The 20,083-nt window shown below is 44.6% G+C and overlaps 2 protein-coding genes across 3 annotated transcripts in view; one reads left to right on the forward strand and one right to left on the reverse strand.

Moving 5' to 3' along the window:
• Positions 1–12,475: 12,475 nt before the first annotated feature.
• LOC143280568 (proline-rich transmembrane protein 1-like) overlaps positions 12,476–20,083 on the reverse strand; it is a 71,835-nt gene continuing 64,227 nt past the window's right edge. For both annotated transcript variants that reach the window (XM_076585260.1, XM_076585261.1), the window contains one exon: positions 12,476–13,995. In XM_076585260.1, the coding sequence (XP_076441375.1) occupies positions 13,831–13,995 (165 nt within the window). In that variant the 3' untranslated portion in view covers positions 12,476–13,830. The remainder of the gene's footprint in view (positions 13,996–20,083) is intronic.
• On the forward strand, positions 16,837–18,376 carry LOC143280219 (uncharacterized). Its single transcript, XM_076584853.1, has 3 exons — positions 16,837–17,391; positions 17,616–17,778; positions 18,291–18,376. The coding sequence occupies exons 1-3, from the start codon at positions 16,837–16,839 to the stop codon at positions 18,374–18,376; spliced, it is 804 nt and encodes a 267-aa protein (XP_076440968.1).

Consider the following 20,083-nt stretch of genomic DNA (forward strand, 5'->3'; position numbering starts at 1 on the left):
GTTTCTGGTTTCTCCCACCTGGTCTTCCAATGCGGTACGAATATTGTATATTCCTGGTCGGCCACCATTTGTCTGACGAGAAGTTGTTCAACACTGCAACAATTTCCTCAGTGTCACTCACCTTTTCCCAAGCAGCCCACTCATGTATGCCAAAAAATTTCAGATTCTTTTCTCTTGTGGCGGCATCTAGTTTTTCCAGTCTGTCTTCTATTTCGCTGAGTTGGTCATGAATAAATACACTATCTTGCTGTAACTCACTGATATCGCGCCTGTTGTCGTTGATGTCAGTTTTGGCGTCTTGTAATTCTCTTTCGAATTTGCTGAGAGAGAGAGAGAGAGAGAGAACTATGCCACAGGTTTGATGTGTGTGTGTGTGTGTGTGTGTGAGAGAGAGAGAGAGAGAGAGAGAGAGGAGAAACTATGCCACAGGTTTGATGTGTGTGTGTGTGTGTGTGTGTGTGTGTGTGTGATTTTACGATGTACCACGCCAAGCCTATGTCATTCCTATTGTCAGTCCTCAACAGTGATGATCAGCACGTTAGCAACGTCGCTAGGGAAAGCTTCATGCTTCTTGTGTAGAAACACGAGGTGTAGCAGAAAGGACCAGATAAGGACACCTTCTGTGGCTGTGCTGTGAATGAGGGCATGGTGACCCAGAAACAGTCTACTTGCCACGGTCAACCTGGGTATAGCTCAGTGAGCTTGAAAATGATGGGCAAAGCAGCCTGTGTGTGTGTGTTTGCAAGTATGCTTGCGTGTTTACGTATTTTGAAATCATTAAGTGTGCTCATTTGAGTGCGTCCTTTATAGCAGTGTTTGAATTTGCAATGCCTACTTGAACGTGTGTGTGTGTGTGTGTGCATGCGTGCGTGGCTGCTTATGTGTATGTAATGTGCATGTTTTGAATGTCGTAAGTTGATTGTGAAGTTTGCGTCCACGCTGTTCATGTTCTCGCGCCTGGATTCAGTGCAGCGACGCGAGTTCCCACCACATGAATGCATCGGGTGCATTTCGCCTGTGTCTGTTTTGACCAGGTTATTTGCAGTTGAAGTTATTGAGGTGCGTGTGTGTGTGTGTGTGTAGCCCGAGACTGTTACGTGAGCTTGCTGAAGAATTGGCTCCTGCTTTCACACTCCTGTACCAGTGCTCCCTCAACACCGGAGTAGTTCCGAGAGACTGGAGGATGGCCAACGTCACCCCAGTCTTCAAGAAAGGTGAGCGCTACCGCCCAGAAAACTACCGCCCTATTTCCCTGACCAGTATACCATGCAAAATAATGGAGCACATCATCACAAGCTCTATTATGAACTTTACAGAAAAGTATGGAATCATCACCGAAGCACAACACGGTTTCAGACGCCAGCGATCCTGTGAAAGCCAGCTCATCGGACTCGTAGACGAGCTCTCAGTAAATCTCGAAGCCGGAAAACAGACAGACGCTCTCATCATGGACTTCTCCAAAGCGTTCGATAAAGTCTGCCACTCCCTTCTGCTCCACAAGATCCACTCCACTGGCATCACAGAGAAAGTTCACACCTGGATCAGGAAGTTCCTATCAGATAGACAGCAGTCTGTAGTGGTGGATGGAGCCACTTCCAGTCCTGTTCCTGTAGAATCTGGAGTCCCACAAGGATCTGTTCTTGGGCCTTGCCTGTTCCTGCTCTACATCAACGACATGCCGACTGGACTGTCCTCCACTACTCGTCTCTTTGCTGATGATACCCTGTGCCACAAAACCATCTCCTCCACCAGCGACCAGCAAGCCCTACAAAAGGATCTGGATTGCCTTGCAGAATGGGAGCAGAAGTGGCTTATGAGCTTCCATCCAATCAAAATTGAAATGTCAGACCCTGCGAGTGAGCCGAAAGAGAGACCCCCTACCATCAGAGTACACCCTTCGTGGCCACACCCTTGATGTAGTCAGTAAATCCAAATACCTCGGCATCACCATCACCTCTGACCTTAGATGGACCCCCCACATCTCCAATGTCTCCAACCAAGCCAACAAGACCTTAGGCCTACTAAGACGGAACCTGAAAGTAGGCTCCCAGCGCATCAAACAGCAAGCCTACCAAACACTGGTCCGCCCAACCTTGGAGTATGCCAGCTCTGTGTGGGACCCCTATACAGAGAAGGATATCAATAAACTTGAGGCAGTACAACGCCGGGCTGCTCGCTGGGCGACCCATCGACACAGGAAAACATCCAGTGTGCAAGACATGATGGAGACTCTTCAGTGGTCTCCCCTCAAAGAGCGAAGGAGAAAGGCAAGACTGATTAACTTCTATAAGTTCCATAGCGGCAGTCTTATCATCAACACATGCCACAAGCCCTCTCAAAATCCTTCAGCATCCACTGGGACCCGAGGATCGCATCCAGCAGCATACCACCTCTCCAACTGCAGGACGCTGTACAGGCAAAAGTCTTTCTTCCCTCGAACAGTATCAAACTGGAACAGCCTTCCTGCTGAGACTGCTCTCAGCATAACCCTGGAAGGCTTCAAATCCCGAATCTGATTACCTCCCCCCCCCCCCCCCCCCCCCCATACCTCACCCCCCATCCCCTGGCCCAGAAACCTCTACCTCATGAATCCACAAAACACGCAAACCCCCCTTATAGTCTACAGAATCTTCAAAATGATGAAGGCGGTAGTCAAGGGAAAGAAGAAGTGTATCAGTACGTGATATGTGCATGTTAATGCTCGAACTACATTCAGTGATTCCACACACTCCCATTAAGTCTTGTGTGTGAAAGAGTGCTCATACACGTTGGAAAGTGGCATAATTGTTTAGATCTCTGTCCATACAGTGTCCGTGAGCGTCTGGGTTCGATTCCCACTTTCGCCCTTTCTCCCAGGTTTGACTGGAAATTCAGTCTCGTCATTTGGATGATAAACCTTGGTCCCATGTGCAGCGCGCACTTGGCACACTGAAAAGAACCCACAGCAACAAAGTGTTGCCCTCTGCAAAATTCTGACAGGTATATGAAAATACATAGGTATGAAAATCAAGTCCTGACTAGCACATTGGGTTATGCTGCTATCAGGCATCTGTTTAGCAAATATGGTGTAGCGTATATGAATTTGTCTGAATGCAGTATATGGCGCCTCCATGGGAAACTGAACTTGAAACTGATCACACACACACACACACATGCATGCGCTCACATACACACACGTTCATACACACAAAGCGATTTGCAACACATTTTCAAGAGTACCTATTTACTGGATGTAATGAGCACTTCAATACCATCAGTTAAAACACATATGAAATCAAATAACAAAACATGAGAAAAACAACTCACCAATAGTAATGTAATAAACGTAAGACTGAAAATTACATTCTATCCAACATAACCTATCAAAACTACAGACATTAAGTACCTCACAGTACATTCACCTTCCAAAAAATAATGTCATTCTATATAAAACATTTAATGGGGCACAATACCGAAGACAACACTGAATTCATCATGTCATTCTACAGAATACCTTATAATAAAACTATCTATAAGCTTCCTTTTAATCAAAGGGAAGACTGGTTCAGACTGAAACAAACATAGATCTGAGCCATGCACGCAGGCACATGCATCTGTGTGTGTGTGTGTGTGTGTGCGTTCCTGATAAGCAAACAGAGTGTGTTGACCAAACTAATGTTGGTCAGATATCAGATTCAAAGATAAACAATGACTACTTGCAGGCTGTGAGATAACTGTGTTAAGCATGCAAATGAATGCGTTTGTGTGTGTGTGTACATATGTGTATGACAGAGACAGAGAAAGAGAGAGAGAGAGAGTAGTCTGCCTGCTGATTTTAATGATATTACTTTATTACCGTGAGAAAGTTAATTTTGTGCTGTGCTGTTATGTGAGATAATACAAAATATTCAGCCCCCAACCCCCATAAAAAAAAACCCACCCAAAACAACAACCACCTAATATCCAAACTGTTTGCAACATCATTCTGTTTTATTTTTTTTAACAATGATAAATTAGTTTAATATAAAGGACACAGCTTTGGCCATCAGGCACAAAATGCCCCCTTTTTTCTTAACAACAAATTCTGACTCTGAAGAACAATTTGACAAGGAAAACAAAAAACAAACCTCATATATCATAACTGTCCTGTTTAGAGATATTATTACAAACAAATACTGCAGGGCTCTATGTGGTTTTTACCTTTCCACATAGAACCTACTTCACAAGAATAGCAACAAATGTGTAATATCAAAGACGTGCAAAACATAACTTTCAAGTAAAAAAAAAACCATCAAAAAACTTAGACTGGAGATGTGCAGTACAAAACAAATTGAGTAAATTAATCTATTTTTACACTCCTCCAGGCTTGAAAATCAGAGATTCTCAGAATTACTACATACTGTGACCATAAATTGCCCATATAACTGACTGGTCTGCATATATAGTGATTAACCAACTCGTCTCTATAAATAGCTATTAACAAACTCATGCGCATACACAGGAATTAACTGTTTTTCTACATCTGCAAAGAAATTGTCAAAATACTGCAAGTCTGTACAAGTGTTCAAAACAAGTATGTATAAGAGTTTAAAACAAGTATATATAAGGCCCAGGATTACAGAAGAAGCAACATACACAGAATATGAGAGAGAGAGAGAGAGAAAGAGAGAGAGAGAGAGAAAGACAGAGAGACACAGAGACAGAGAGAGAGAGAGAGAGATACAGAATTTGACTAAGAGAGAGAGAGAGAGAGAGAGAGAGAGAGAGCACAATGTCTCAAAAACATCAAGCACGCTCCAAAAACAGAGAACAGTTAACACATGTAAATGCACATGAGAGAGAGAGAGAGAGAGAGAGAGAAACAGACAGCTACAGAGCTAGCAAGCTACCGTTTGATAGATAAATCGGGAGGGAGGGAGAAAGACATACAGAGATTAATGCATAGACACAACTCAACAGGCATCTGTCAACAATATACAGCTTGTTATTGTAACATTTAATGGAAAAAATTATATAGTTAATGTGAGGGGCACAGCAATTAGAGAGTGGGAGAGAGAGAGAGAGAGAGGTGAGGGGGGTCATATCGAATGCATTAAACATATAAATTTTTTGTATGCCAGGTTCAGACACAGGAGTCTGATTTCCACTGTCTGTGTGTGTGTGTGTGTCTGTGCGTGCGCACACAATTTGTGATAGCAAACATAGAATATGTTGACCAAAATAATCTTCCAGATGTCCAAAATAATAGTTTGTGGATGCACAGTTTGCTTGCTTGAGTCACATTGTGCTGGCGTATGGTTTGTTTTCTTTTGTATGAAGTTGTTTTTGTTCCAAAGAAGGAATGAAAAATATATAGATCTCAGGAAACAACCAGAACATGACAAACAAAAAAAAGAAAAAAAAAGAAAAAAGAGAAAAACACTATTACCTGGTTGTGTTAGTTATCCTTCATCAATAGCAGTAAGCCACAATGTTTCAAAATTTCCATCCCGATTTGAGCAACAGGTTGCAAGAACACACTGAACAGAAGGGAGACAAATCTTTACCCTTAATGTTGACACACTACATAAAAAAAACAATAACTTTTAAAACAGTTAACAGTTTCCTTTACATCACAGAATGTGAATAATGTAGCCTTACAGAAAACTATCAACAAGTTGTTTCCAAACCCTATCAACAAAAATAATAGACGGATTTGTGTTAATAGTTAGAGAACAAGTCAGAAAAAGAACAACTTTGAAGGACATCGGCTCAGCATTTTAGCCTTCCAATGTTCTGAGCAAATTACAGCACAGCATAAGAACCCCCCAAATAATCACCAGTTTTCTGAAAATTTATGGGGTGGCGCAAGTTTGCTATTTGAAAAACAAACCAACGTAAAACCCGCTTTCTGTCAGGAAAAAATACCAGAAAATCGGGGTTACTTCACGTGATATCCATGAGATGTTAACTGGCCTGTATGTGTCAAACAAAGAGAGGGAGGGGATCCTTCCATGAATTTCAGTTATGGAACTACCAGAAAACAAAACAAGAAAAGGAGAAAAATAGTTCCCACAGAAACAACCCAAAAATTAGCTGAGCTTTTTGAAGTCAAGAAAAATATTACTATACAAAAATAGCCATCAGTACTCTTGCAAAAATGACAAAAAAGCATAACAAAGATTGCAAGATTAACAATGTAATAAATAAGTTGCATGAAGATTAACAATGTAACAAATAAGTTGCATGAAGTTAAACAATGTAACAAATAAGTTGCATGAATGAAGGAGCAAATAGACAGAGAAAGAGTGAGGGACAAAGACAGAGAAGTAGGGGGAGAGGGAGAGAGACAGAAAGAGAGACAGATACAGAGAAAGACAAACACATACACACAAGCAAACAAGACTATACTGTTCTTGTAGCAGACCTCTACACACATTGCTATAATAAAGACCTAGAAAGAAACAAAAATATTCATGAACAAGAAAGTGTTTGAATACAGGCATTGTAAAGCAGTACAGGCACATACACCATGATGAATAATATTTTAACAACACGATTTTTGTACACTACTGTTTTTATTTCTTTCTTTGATAAGAAATTGTTTAATGCTAATCACACTTCCAATACTTAACACAACAACATACATGAACTGAAAGTTCCTGTGTATTCTAGTGTCTCAGCTTTGAATAAACACCTCAGTATTTGCTCTTACACACACAAAAAAAACAACAACAACAACAAAAAAAAAAACACAGTAAAAGAATTAAAAAGAAACACCTGAAGTTAACCTGAGTTTCAAACACTGAAAATGTTTTAGAGGCCAACCTTTCTTCATGGAAACATACAGTAATACAGACTGGGGGAAAAAACCCATTTTGTAAGACAGTGCAGAAAGAAGTTAGCATTCACAAACAACAGCTCATTTGTATAAAAAGTTAAAAAAATACCCCAGTGTTTCAAATGAATATGGGAACTGAAAAATGCTTGTGCGTCTTCCACTGAAAATGAAATGTTCTAGATTCAGTCTGTATATCAGCAGTCTGTATGTTAAACTATTAAAGTGTAATCCAGTCCCAGTCATGTACGAAATGTCCTGTTTGTTTAAATCTTTTTTCCATACATTCATGTACTTGCACTCCACTGCCATTTCCACTTTATATGTATTATTATCTTTATAATATATATGTTTTCATGAAGAAAAAATCTAAGCAAGTAAATGTGATTGCTTATCACCTTGTACATTTGAACTAAATAGAAGAAAGTTATTAAAAAAAAGAAAAGAAAATTGTTTGTGTATAAATTCTTAATTAATCTAGCACACAGAATTCCATGGTCAGGCATTTATAAAGGAAATTTTCTATCTAAAATTACGTTTAAATAACATACTTACCGTGACCCAACTAGTGCAGAATCCGGCAGGGGTCTGACATTCCTGTCCTGTGCAAACTACTGTCCGCCTATGCAGAGAAAATGAAAGTACTATGGCTGATAGCCTCCCGGAAGTAGGTAACCTCCCCTTTGTCCCACTGGCTAGCGCCGTCTTTTTACGGCAATATGCCATCACCAGCGCAGCGAGCAGGGAGAACAGGAAGCGGGGAGGACGGGAGGGTCTTAAATTTGGGTCACGGTAAGTATGTTATTTAAACATAATTTTAGACACAACATTTCCTTTTAATTACACATACTTAGCCGTGACCCAACTAGTGCAGAATAGCCCGACACGGTGGAGGGCTCGCCTGTTCTACTGTCTGTGTGCTGCGATGGCCTGCTGTGTAACTACCACAGAAGCGATGCCTCTTGAGCCATCATCCCGCAGGCGTGTGACGTCTCTCAGGTAGAAGTCGATGAAGGTGGCAGGGTTTTTTCCAGTAGGCAGCATCCATGATGCCTTGCAGCTGTGTTGAGTGCGCTAAGGCAAGAGAAGAGGACCATGCTCTGACTTCATGTGCTCTGGCTCAGGAGGCATCAAGTCTCAATCCTACGTCTGCATACACGCCTTTAATCGCATTGACTATCCATCGAGACAGCGACGTTTTGCTAATGTCACGCGGATGGTCCAGGTTCCAGCTAATGAAGAGGCGTCATTTGGATGCTTGGAAGGGACTGACCTTTTAAAGTATATGCGCAGGACCCTGACTGGGCAGAGGAATCTGTCCTCGTCGTCATGGGCCCGTATGGAAGACAGCGGTTTGATGAAAAGAATGGGAGAGGGTGTACTGGGAGTCTGATTTTTGGCAAGAAATTCGGGGAGGAATCTAAGTGAGATAGATCCGTCCGGCTCAAAGGCTATATCTTGTGTGATGCCACTGAGGGCATGAACCTCACTACAGCGCCTGCCTGAGGCGAGTGAGACAAGAAAGAGTGTCTTCATGGAGAGTAGCTTGAAAGGAACTATGGCAAGGGGTTCGAAGGGGGCCTTGCGGAGGTATTGTAGGACCAGAAAAAGGTCCCAAGAAGGGTCTGGAGGGATTTACGTGTGTGATTAAAGGAAGCCCCTCGGACCAATACCCTGAGCAGGGGGTCATCTGAGAAAGAGGGCCCGCCCGGTTGCCGAAGAGTGGAGCTGATTGCATCGCGATGGACCCGTACTGCAGAGGCAGAGAGGCCTTTGGAGGAGGAGAGGAAGGCAAGAAGTTGGCGAGATCCATATTGGATGGGTGTGTGGGATTGACTGAGTGGGTTGAGCACCAGGAGAGCCAGCGGTTCCAGTGTGCAGAGTAAACGCCTTGAGTGCCTTTGCGATGTGACCTGCACACAAGGTCAGCTGTGTCATCGGAGGCGCCTAGTGCTGACAGAGATTCCCACACAGTAGCCAGGTGTGTAGGTTGAGAACCTCTGGGTTTCCATGGGGAATGCCCGAGCGGGGCTGGACTAGGGAGCGTCTGCCGATGTGAAGGCGGAGTGGGGGAACGTGAGTGAGGTGGAGAAGGTCGGGGAACCACGGCTGTGCTGGCCAGTGTGGTGCGATGAGAATCAGGGCGGCACTCTCCAGCCTTGCCTTTCTGAGGACTTTTCCCATGATTGGCAGTGGGGGGAAGGCATACCCCGAAAGGTTGGACCAGCTGATCGACAGGGCGTCCACGGCCCAGGCCTGCGAGTCTGGGACTGGGGAGACGTATGTAGGAATGCGGAAGTTGAATCTTGAGGCGAAGAGGTCCACATGTGGTTTGTGCTAATGGTCCCAGATCAGCTGAAGTGTTGAGTGTGACAGGGTCCACTCCGTTTGTAGCACGGTGTGGGATCTGCTGAGGCAATATGCTAGAATGCTGAGCTTGCCTGGGACATGTCGTGCTGTCAGGTGGATGCTGTGCTCCTGGCACCAGAGGAGGACTGTCTCCGCACGCAGGGACAGCTGGTGTGAGTGAGCTCCCCCCTGTTTGTTCAGATAACATGCTACCGTCATGTTGTCCGTGCATAGCAAGATCGACCTGTGCGACACGTGGGGGAGGAAGTGCTGGAGGGCAAGGAAGACCACCTCCAGCTCCAGTTTGTTGATGTGCCATGACTGCTGTTGTGGAGTCCAAGTCCCCGACACTGTGTGGTTCTCCATGTGGGCACCCCAGCCCATGTTGGAGGCATCTGTGTACAGTTCTGCATCCAGTGTTGGATTCGAGATCGGAACCCCAGCGTTGAGCCGTTGCATGTCCATCCAGTGCTGGGTCGACTGTGAGAACCATGTGCCTAGAGGTATACGGGTGTCCCATGTCTGTGAAGACTGGGACCACCTGTCCTGGAAGTGATGCTGAAATGGACGTTTGTGTAGTCTCCCCAAGGGAACAAGTGCAGCGAGGGACTCCATGAAGCCTAGCAGAGAGGCAAGTTCCCTGGCAGACGCCGAGGTTGCCTGTGATAGTTGAGAGAGGAGGCTGTGTAGCCTGTGGAGGTGAGGCATGGCCGGACGTATGGTCATTGATACAGAATCGATCGCCATACCCAGGAATTCGAACTGTTGAGAGGGCTCCAGTTCCGATTTGTCTGTGTTCATTAGAAAGCCCAGTGATTGGCACTGGTTCCTGACAAGGTTCAGGTGATGCTGGCAGAGGGCCCTGCTCTCCTCAAGGATCAACCAGTCGTTTAGGGGTGTGGGGGTGGGGTGGGAGAGTGAGAGGTGCCTTGGAGGAGAGCCAAGGCAGGCGGAACCCTGACCCTATCACCTGGAGGACCCACTCACATGCTGGGAGAGACAGACACGCTGGCATGTGCCTGGATAGACTGCCTGCTGGCTGCTGTTGCGCGAGTGGCGGGTGAAGGGCGGGGGTAAGTCATTGGGGGTGGGCCGGTCTGGAGGTGGCTGCTGGCCTGTGTGGAAGGCGAAATGTGTGCGGCTGGCGCCTGTACACCCTGGGCTGGCCCTGGGTTGCGCTCTGGTGTTTGAGGGTGAAGACTGACGCGGGCGCAGTCTGAAGGTGGTTATGTTGTTGCGCCTGAAGGTGTAAGGTTGATGCCGCGGAGCGTGCTGCAAGTATGCCGAAGCGCGGAGAGGGCCTGTGCCAAGGGCAAGGTCCCTACCCAAGTTTGCGCGGTGTTTTATGGCTGCAGTGGGGAAACCCTGACCAAATAGGGAACCGTCGGTGGGGAGAAGCGCTCTGAGGAGAAGCGTGCTCTGGCGGAGAGCACACGTAAGGGGAGCGGTCGAGCACAGCATCCCTCCTGGCCAAAATAACATTCATGTAGGCCTGTGACTGTATATTCGCAGACCGCATGAGGAGCTGGCTGATCTGCTGTACAAAAGGAGAGAAGATGGTGATGTCAAGGCCTGCTGGTTGATCAGTGGGGGTTTCTATCAGTGCTGTGGCAAGGCCTGCAAGGAAGTTGTCTATGGCGGCAGTCGATTCAAGGGATAATCTGGTAGCTTCCTCCAGATCCATAAGGAATCTGTTGGGCAATGCTACTATGCGATTGCAATGCGAGTTGTGCGGGAGGAGTATGAGGTTTTCCTGAGAAAGAGGCAGGGGTCTTTGAGGAATAGGACCTGGAGCTAAAAGTGGGGGCTTTGAAGTTGGTCTGGGCAGGGTATTCAAGAATTTCCCTCAACCCATTGCGGCAGGAAAATTTGGGACAGAGTCAGAGGGGACATCGCTGATGGGTTGGCCCCTGATGCGTGCCAGTGTATTTTGCAGGGCATCAAGTACCATGGGCGACTGTGTAAGGGCGTAATGAGGGCCAAGGGAGGATCTGTGGATGCCCATAATCTCCATAGCACTGTGGGTTTGAGGCGTGCCTGGTGCTTGAATTGTCTCCACCCTATCTGGAGTGTAGGAAGCTAGGAGGGCTAGTGCTTCCTGCACGGAAACCAGCTGATTATCCTCTGAAGGTGTTTCCTCTGTGTCTGTGTCACCATCAGAAAATGTCTCTTCAATGGCATAGGATGATGGGTCAGGCTGTGTGCTGAGCACGTGACCAGTGTGGTTGCACTGGGTGCTATGAGCGTGTCCTGTTGTAGTGGAGAGGAGCTGCTGGGAGGTGGCAGAGGATGGTGGAAGCAGATGTGCTGCAGTAGAAGGAGGAGCAGTCGCAGGAGAAGGTGTGGCACCAGGAAGCAGAGTGGAGCATAATTGCTGCAGCTATGAGCAATGAGCTGCTGGTTGTTTGGTTGAGCAGATTGCTGAGAGACCATTAGTGGCTGGAAAACAGCAGCAGCCGTCAGTATGACAGATGTGGTCATCACTGCATTGCTTGCAGGAACCGTGCATGCACCTGCACTGTAGGCAAGGGGCAGTGCCGGTGCAAGGGAAGTAACTGGCGGTCACCGGTAAGGGAGCCGAAGCAGGAGTTATCTCCCTTGGATCGGAAAATCGTGACAAGGGGAGGGGGTACACTCATATCGACGAGCGTGTCCCCTAGTGGTCCACCTTCCTCCCTGCACATGGGGAGGGCATCCCTACGCGCCTCGGTCGCCAGTGGATCCGAGACGGTCGAGGCATGCCGCGTGGGGGGGTCATGATCCAATGTCATGGCCGCCACCACGGACGCATCGCACATAGGGCCCAGTCTAGCGTGCGGATCCAGAGCAAATCGCGGATCGCGTCGAGTCTGTTAGCGGTTCGAAATTAATAACATCAATGGTACAACTGACCTGTGTTTGGGGTAACAAACCCCTAGAAGTCGCCGGAGGAGGCATAGGGGGTAGTGGGGGTCTGGAGTCGACCAGAGGTAGCGGAGGAAGCGGAGGAGGCATGGGGTTGGCGTTGTTGAGAGAGGCAGAGGTAGAGGGCCCAGAGTGATCGCGAATTGATTGCGATCGTGCCTTAATTTTAGCCCAATCTCTGAATCGAGCCACATAATTTTGCGACCTGTTTGAAGACATAATTGGACCTAAAACAGAAACGCCAAAGAATCGATAGACAGACAGAAAATGCGAAAAAACTTAGCCGTATGAAGTGCATAGGAACAGGTGTCGAGATGGCTGCCGGAAAAAGAGGGTGCTAGGCAGGGGGACAAACGGGAGGTTACCTACTTCCGGGAGGTTATCGGCCGTAGTACTTTTATTTTCTCCGCATAGGCGGATAGTAGTTTGCACAGGACAGGAATGTCAGACCCCTGCCGGAGTCTGCACTAGTTGGGTCACAGTTAATTATGTGTAATTAAATTAAGTTTTCAGAAATTGAAAAAGAAAAAACCAAATACTATACTTGTTTGGTAAAAACCAGATGTACATGACATTGTTTTATTTAGCTTACAAACATAACAAAAAATTGTGTTTCAACTTTCCTGAAGATATTAAAGATGCTGCTTCAGAAATGTGACTGTGATTTATTTTAAAATAATACAGCAGAATAATCCAGTCTCGAACAAGTTTAAAGAGCTGGAAAAAAAAAAGAAGAAAAAAAAGAGAAAAAGCTGGGAGCCAAACTTTCAGAGTGTTTTCACACATCACCACAGCCTCCCTGAAACCTGTGATGGAAGTCAAAATAACCCTTTCCACTTTAAGAACTATTTTCTATCAGCAGTTACTTCCCTTCAATATCCTCCAAGTTCCCTTCAGATTTGTTCCCTCAAAGAATGTGATGAAAAGTTGAAAAGACACTGTTAAGATAAAAGATGTAAACTGAGCTGATAAAGCAAATTTTCCAAATGAAATAAATGCAACAATTTACAGCCAATTGACGTTTGCAGACACAACCCCACAAAACATAACTATAGAGACTCAAACAACCTGAATGAATGTATCACCAACCCCCCTCCAAACCTCCCTTCACAAAAAATATATGAAGAAAACTGATCCAGTGAAGCTTCTGTTCTCCCATGTTATTCATGTTAAAAAAAAAATTATCAGCCATTCTGTTTATAGACTGATATAAACCAACTAAAAGAATACTCAAACTGATGCAGCAGAGTCTAGTATGTCCTCCATTTATCTGCAGATAATTCTACATCTAACCATCACAGCAACTGTGATTGTAATCGGTATGGACACTGCCTGTCTAAGGTTAATCAGAAATTTATTGTTACCCCCCCCCCCCCCCGACCCCCCACAAAAGACCTTGTTATCCACATAAAGAGCAATAACCTACCACAAAACAAATCCTAGACCTGATGAGTGTTTAGTGATTCTAATCATTTACTCTATGTCCTTTTTTGTGCAAATGAGCACCATCAAGCATTTATCTACTGACAAACTTTATGTTCTCTGCTTTCCTGTTAAAAAAAAAAATCACATTATGACTAGACACTGGTATAACAGATCTGGTCAGAAATAAACATCCACCAACCCATCATAGTTGCAAACAGAGCTAGGCACAGAAAGAAATGATACAGACAGGCCGCACTCTAACAAGAAAGGTCTAGGTCTAGCAGGGCCACAGTCCACCTGCAGACATACTGGGGAAAAGAAAATGGAGACTGGGAGCATTGTGGTGTCAAGGGGTGCTAGTAGGAATAGGTGCTGCTTGTTGAAAAAACCACCAGGCGCAGAACAGCAGACAAAACCATGACGATGATGCCTATGATAATGGAGGTGATAGCCAGCTTCTTGGCCTGCACAGCGTACTTCATGGCTGAGTTGTAGTCATTGGCCTCATTGGCACTCTTGGCCTGACACAATGGAAAATGATATGCACATAAACACAGGAAAGCACACATGCACATGTACACACACACATGCAGGCACAAATGCACACACACATACACATGTGCACATTTATCAATGGAGGAAAACACGCACAGTTTGACAGAATGTCAAAGCAAGTGCAGGAAGATAACGAAAAACTTAATTCTGTTCAGCAAATGATGCAAGAAAGAAACTGTTTTATAAAACATAATCATTCTAATAACCACAGTTATCATCATTATCAAATGAACAGTATAGCATCTGCCTTTCTTGTTTTCTTTTATTTCATCCTGTGAAAACTGCCTTTCTTTTCCTTTCTTGTGTTCCTCTCATTTCATAACTTACCATTTTGGGTAGGCTATGACCTCATTATTATAAAAGACTGTATGTAATAAAGATGTGCAGCAGTTGTTCATGAACCCTCTGAATACAATGAACTTCATCACATAATCATTATTGTACTGGCAGCATGCACAGTGGCCAATTTTTTCATTGCTGGTACCATCACGTTTGTTCAATGTAAAGAAAATGGTATCCTATTTTCCTCTATCCATTTTTTTACAGGGCAACATATTTATATCAGGGATTGGAATTTATTTTCATATACTACTTTCCTAGATCCATTTTTTTACAGGGCAACTTTTATATCGGATGATTGGGAATTGTTTCTTTTGAAAAATGGTTTCACGTGTTTCACGTGCATTTTTGTAATCATAGCATGAGTTATGAATGTGATGTGGTGCTGTGAAGTGTAGATTTGTTGCCAGATGGTGTCATGAAGCTGCCCAGGTTAGGACATATTTTTGCCTGTAAAGGTATGTTGAAAATTATTGCACTAAGTTTGAAATGACTTTGACTACGTTTTGTGATGGGATATTGACCACAGTATATAAAAGCAGGACATTTGAATGGATAATTTAAGTAGCGTTTGAATGAGATACATTGATATGTTGTGGTTGATTTGATGTTGTTGTAAAGCTTGTATGAGTAATCAGTACTTGGTGCTATGTTGATATACAGTTGATAATAGGTAGTAGTTACTTAAATTTGTCTTAAGTTTTGTTGGACTATTCAATGGCTAAGAAATGGTACTTTTTTTGAAACATTGAATTGTGTAGTAGCTAAGCAGCTACATTTTGGTATTTCCTGATGGGATGAATGAGAATCATTTTGAAGTAATTGTATTTTGCATTACTTAGGGTGGTGAATGGACATCGTTTTCCGAGCGAATATTTTTTTTATTAGCTTCAGTGATGATTGGAATTTATGTCAATAGTATTGGATGAAGATTTCCTCTTTAGTGTTTATGTAAAGGTATGGTGTCTATGTTGTCTTGTTTGTCCACTTAGGTTTCCAGGAATAATATTCAAAACATGGTCTGTAGTGGGACTGGAAATGAGGGGGGTTTGCATCCAGAAAGTCAAGGAACTGACGCATACTAAAATGTGCAGGCATCTAGTGGCTGGGACAGGCCACGGGTTTCTGGTTTTGTGCCGAGGTGCCAGGGACTGGCACTGGACTTCATAGAGCTGGATGGTGGGACCATCGGGGCAAACTATCAGCACAGGGGAAGAACGTGATGGTGGGACCATCGGGACGTGCTGAGTGAGGAGCCAGGAGCTGGCAAGACTGCTGAAGAACGTTCAAGGCGGTGACATTAAAATTGTTTCCCCCCATAAAAAAATTATATCCCAGTCCAGGCCATACTTAGAAATGTTTGATATCTTTCTTAATAATAAATAAACGGGTGTGGTTAATAAGTGTTTTCGTGTTTTGGGGAGAACACGTTCTGATTGGAGTGACAAGTGAACAGATAGCAGGCATACACTTACAAGCAAGCACACTCATTCTTGTGTAGTTATTTCTGTCTATCTGGCACTTTCTTTACAGTGGTGACCCCTACTCTGTTATCCCCCTAGGTTGAAATTTATCAAAGTTTAAAGTGGACTTGGAGAAATTAACGATTCAGTTATAGAAACTTCCTTGCACAAAATTTTTTTTGTTGAACTTTTTTTCTATTTGCCACCTCCAGCTTTGTGGCGGTGCCTCGTTGTATATAGTAGGTTCTGAGGTACCAAGGGCCTAGGATCTGTCCCTCTAGTAGTAGTAATATTTTTGTTTACTACTGTCCATTCTTATCAGGGTTCTACTGTCCTATCTTCTGTCATTCTGGTAATCTTTCTAAGTGAGTAGAAAAAGCCACACCCTTCAGCTTGTTTGTGTGCGTTTTTTGTTTTGTTTCCATACCTACCTTTCGTGATATAATTGTGTTTATTTGAAAGTAAATATTATTAATATTGATTATTTTAGTATTATTTTGTGTGACATTGTACAAATTCAACATGGATGATGAAGTATTTAGTCATCTTTTGAAGCAAGCAGAGACACTTGGCTTGCAAGGTAATGAGAGGGCTAAATATATCGGAGATGCACTGGAGAGAGATGCGAGACAAAAGGAGAGAGAGGATAGGAAGGAGGAAAGAGAAAGAGAAGCTAGGAATCAAGAGGCAGAAAGAGAGGCCAGACTGAAAGAAAAGGAAATAGAACTGGAACAGGACAGGATCAGGTTGGAGCGTCAGAAGATCGAGTCAAAGTCAAGTGAAGCTGAAGAATCGGACCATGCACCTAGAATTAGAGGAGGAAACACAAGGTATCCCAAACTGCCCATCTTCAATGAAAATAGAGATGACATAGACTCATTCATTTTTCGGTTTGAAACGTATGCTAAAAATCTGAACTGGAGAGAAAATGAATGGTCGATGCTTTTGGGTGCACATCTGCAGGGCAGTGCTCTTAGTCTGTATAACTCCATTTGTACCACTGGCATGGTAGACTATGCAGTACTCAAAGATGCTCTTCTTACCAAATTTCAGTACTCGAAAGATGGTTTTCGAGAGAAGTTCCGCTTGTGCCAGCCTGAGAATGAAGAATCATTCCCTGCATTTTTTACTCGTTTGTCACATCTTTTTGACAGGTGGGTGGACTTAGCACACATTGAGAAGTCCTATGAAGCTCTTCATGACTTAGTTTTGTCAGAACAGTTTTTGCTGAGTGTCAGTAAAGACCTGGCTGTGTTTTTAAAGGAGAGAGTTCTGAAAGACACTAAAGCCATGGTCACGACTGCTGAACACTACAGGCTAGCCCACCCTGGGAAGAGCTTCGCTCGGTCAGTAAAGGTGGATTTTGGTTTAGCAGCTGGACCATTCAAGGGCAGCATTTTCCAGGCCAACGAGGCTCATCTGGTACAGGATCTCGGGGTCATCGAGGAGGCAGGACTCCCTTCCGCACACCCCAGAGAGGAGGACAAAGAAATCAGATGCTGGATCCAAGACATGAATCCCAATCGGAAGAAAACGCACCAGTTTGTTTTGAATGCAATGGTACTGGCCATTTCAAGAGGGAATGCCCAACTTACCTGAAACGCACTAAGAAGGAAGGACGTGCAGGCAGCCCTGGAACAAGAGGTAAAGGTTATCTATCCAACTCACCAAACAAGGTTTCAGCAGTCGGGTTTTTGGAGGAAACACAGGAGAAGGAGGTACTTTGCTCAGGATCCACAACAGGATCTTTGCCAGTTGTGGAGGGGTCAGTCAACGGGTTTCAGGTGTCGGTACTGCGAGATACTGGAGCCACTACTGCCAGTGTCAGGAGAGAGTTGGTACGACCAGATCAATTTGTGGGCCGCACTCAGAAAGCTGTTTCTTTTGGAGGTATTGTGGAGGTTTTTCCCCTGGCTAAGGTGGAGGTCGAGTCACCTTTCTTTTCTGGTCATGTATTATGCTGTGTCATAGACAACCCGGTGGCAGATCTCATTTTGGGACATGTTGAGGGAGTCTCACCTGTTGCTGGACTTGTGCTTGGAAACATTGATCATCAGGTGGCTGCTGTTATGACACGGGCCCAAAGGAGAGATCAAAACAAGACACCAGTAGTTTTAGATGCTCCGCTTCAAGATCTTGCTGTCAACCCAACGGAACTCCGTGAACTACAGAAAACAGATGATTCTCTTCAACATGTGAATGAGTTGGAGAGAGAGGGTGCATCTGTCAGCAGAGGAAAAGGGGCGTTTTCTTTTTTCCGTCAGAATGATATTCTGCTTCGGCGATTCTCCAAGAATGGGACCCATGTGGAGCAAGTGGTTGTCCCTACATCTCTTAAGGAAAAAGTACTGTTCATGGCTCATGATGGACTATTGGCAGGTCACTGTGGGGTCCGGAAGACATTATGTAGAGTGCAAAATCGATTTTGGTGGCCTGGTGTTACCCGGGATGTGAGGCAGTATTGCCAGACTTGTGCGACATGTCAAAAATGTGCAGCAAAAGGTCGTACTCCAGATATTCCTCTGGAGAGTATGCCGAGGATTGAGGAACCTTTCTGCAGAGTTGCAGTGGATATTGTGGGTCCTGTTTCTCCACCATCTGAGGAGGGGCATAGATATCTGCTGTCAATTGTGGATGTGGCTACGCGATACCCAGAAGCCATTCCATTGAAGAACATTGACTCTGTTTCAGTGGCTGATGCACTGTTTTTAGTCTTTTGCCGACTAGGGTTTCCGAAAGAACTTCTGTCTGACAATGGGTCACAGTTCAAGTCAGAGATGTTTTCTGAATTTCTTCGTCTGCTGTCCATTAAAAGTATCCACTCGTCTCCCTACCATGCACAATCGAATGCTATTGTGGAAAGATTTCATGGAACTCTGAAGCCAATCTTGAGAAAACTCATTCAGGATCAACCCAGACTGTGGCATCGATACATCCTTGCGGTGTTGTTCTCATGCCGTGAGATGCCGAACGATTCAACAGGATTTTGTCCCTTTGGACATCGTCCTCATGGACCAATCGACTTCTTGGCAGACTCTTGGACAGGTCAAGATAATTCCGAAGAAGCAAGTACCGTCTGAGTACGTCTTCAACCTGCGGAATACCATCGCGGAAATGTCTTCACTAGCTCATGATACAGTTTAACATTCCAGACGGATTCAGAAACACTACCATGACAGAACAGCCAAACATCGATCCTTCAAAGTGGGCGATGAGGTGCTAGTGTTTCTTCCCTCATCTACCAACAAGCTGCTGATGAGATGGAAATGTCCTTACAAAGTTGTAGAGAAGCTGGACTACGACTACGTCATTGATATGGGCGGCAGAAGGAAAATTTTCCACCCCAATATGCTGAAGAAATTTTTCAGACGGAAGGAAGAAGCTGCATCAGTCTCTGTCTGTGGAGACAGTGTTAGCTTTGAGGACATTTTGCCATCATCGTTTGTATCACAGACAGAAAAACTACAACCAGCTGTCCCAGATGTTCCTTCCAAAATTCCATCTGTTATGGGAATGGTGGCAGTTATCTCAGACACGGAGGAATTCAATGATGATACTCAGATACAACCTTCCACTCTGCCGTCATCAGAAAAAGAGACATTCCAAGACGTTCATTTTGATCCGGATTTGTCTTCAGTTCAGCTGACAGAAATACAAGAGTTGTTCGCTTCGTTTTTATGAATTCTGACTACTGAACCAGGCTGCTGTTCATTGAACGTTTCTCATGAGATTCATCTCACCACTGACCAGCCAGTTCATAGAAAGCAATACCCATTGCCATTCTCTGCCATAGAGACTGTCAAACATGAGGTAACGAAAATGCTGGGGATGGGCGTCATAGAACCATCTCAGTCTGCTTACTGTGCCCCGGTTGTGCTGGTAAAGAAAACCGATGGCTCAACAAGGTTTTGCTGTGACTACAGAGAAATAAACAAAGTGACAGTAGCAGATGCTGAACCTATTCCCGATCAGGAACAGTTGTTTTCAAGGCTGAAGTCTGCAAACTTTTTCACCAAGCTGGATTTGACAAAAGGATATTGGCAGATCGTGGTCAAGCCAGAAGATCGTCATAAGACTGCGTTTCAGACACCGATGGGACTTTTCCAATGGGTGAGGATGCCTTTTGGGTTAGTTACAGCACCTGCTACATTTGCCAGGACTATGAGACTACTCAAGATGGGGGAGTCTGCTGTCAACTTCTTTGATGACATACTCGTACACAGTCAGTCATGGACGCATCACCTGCAAGATG

Source organism: Babylonia areolata, chromosome 3 (assembly GCF_041734735.1).
Source record: "Babylonia areolata isolate BAREFJ2019XMU chromosome 3, ASM4173473v1, whole genome shotgun sequence".
Lineage (NCBI taxonomy): Eukaryota > Metazoa > Mollusca > Gastropoda > Neogastropoda > Buccinidae > Babylonia > Babylonia areolata.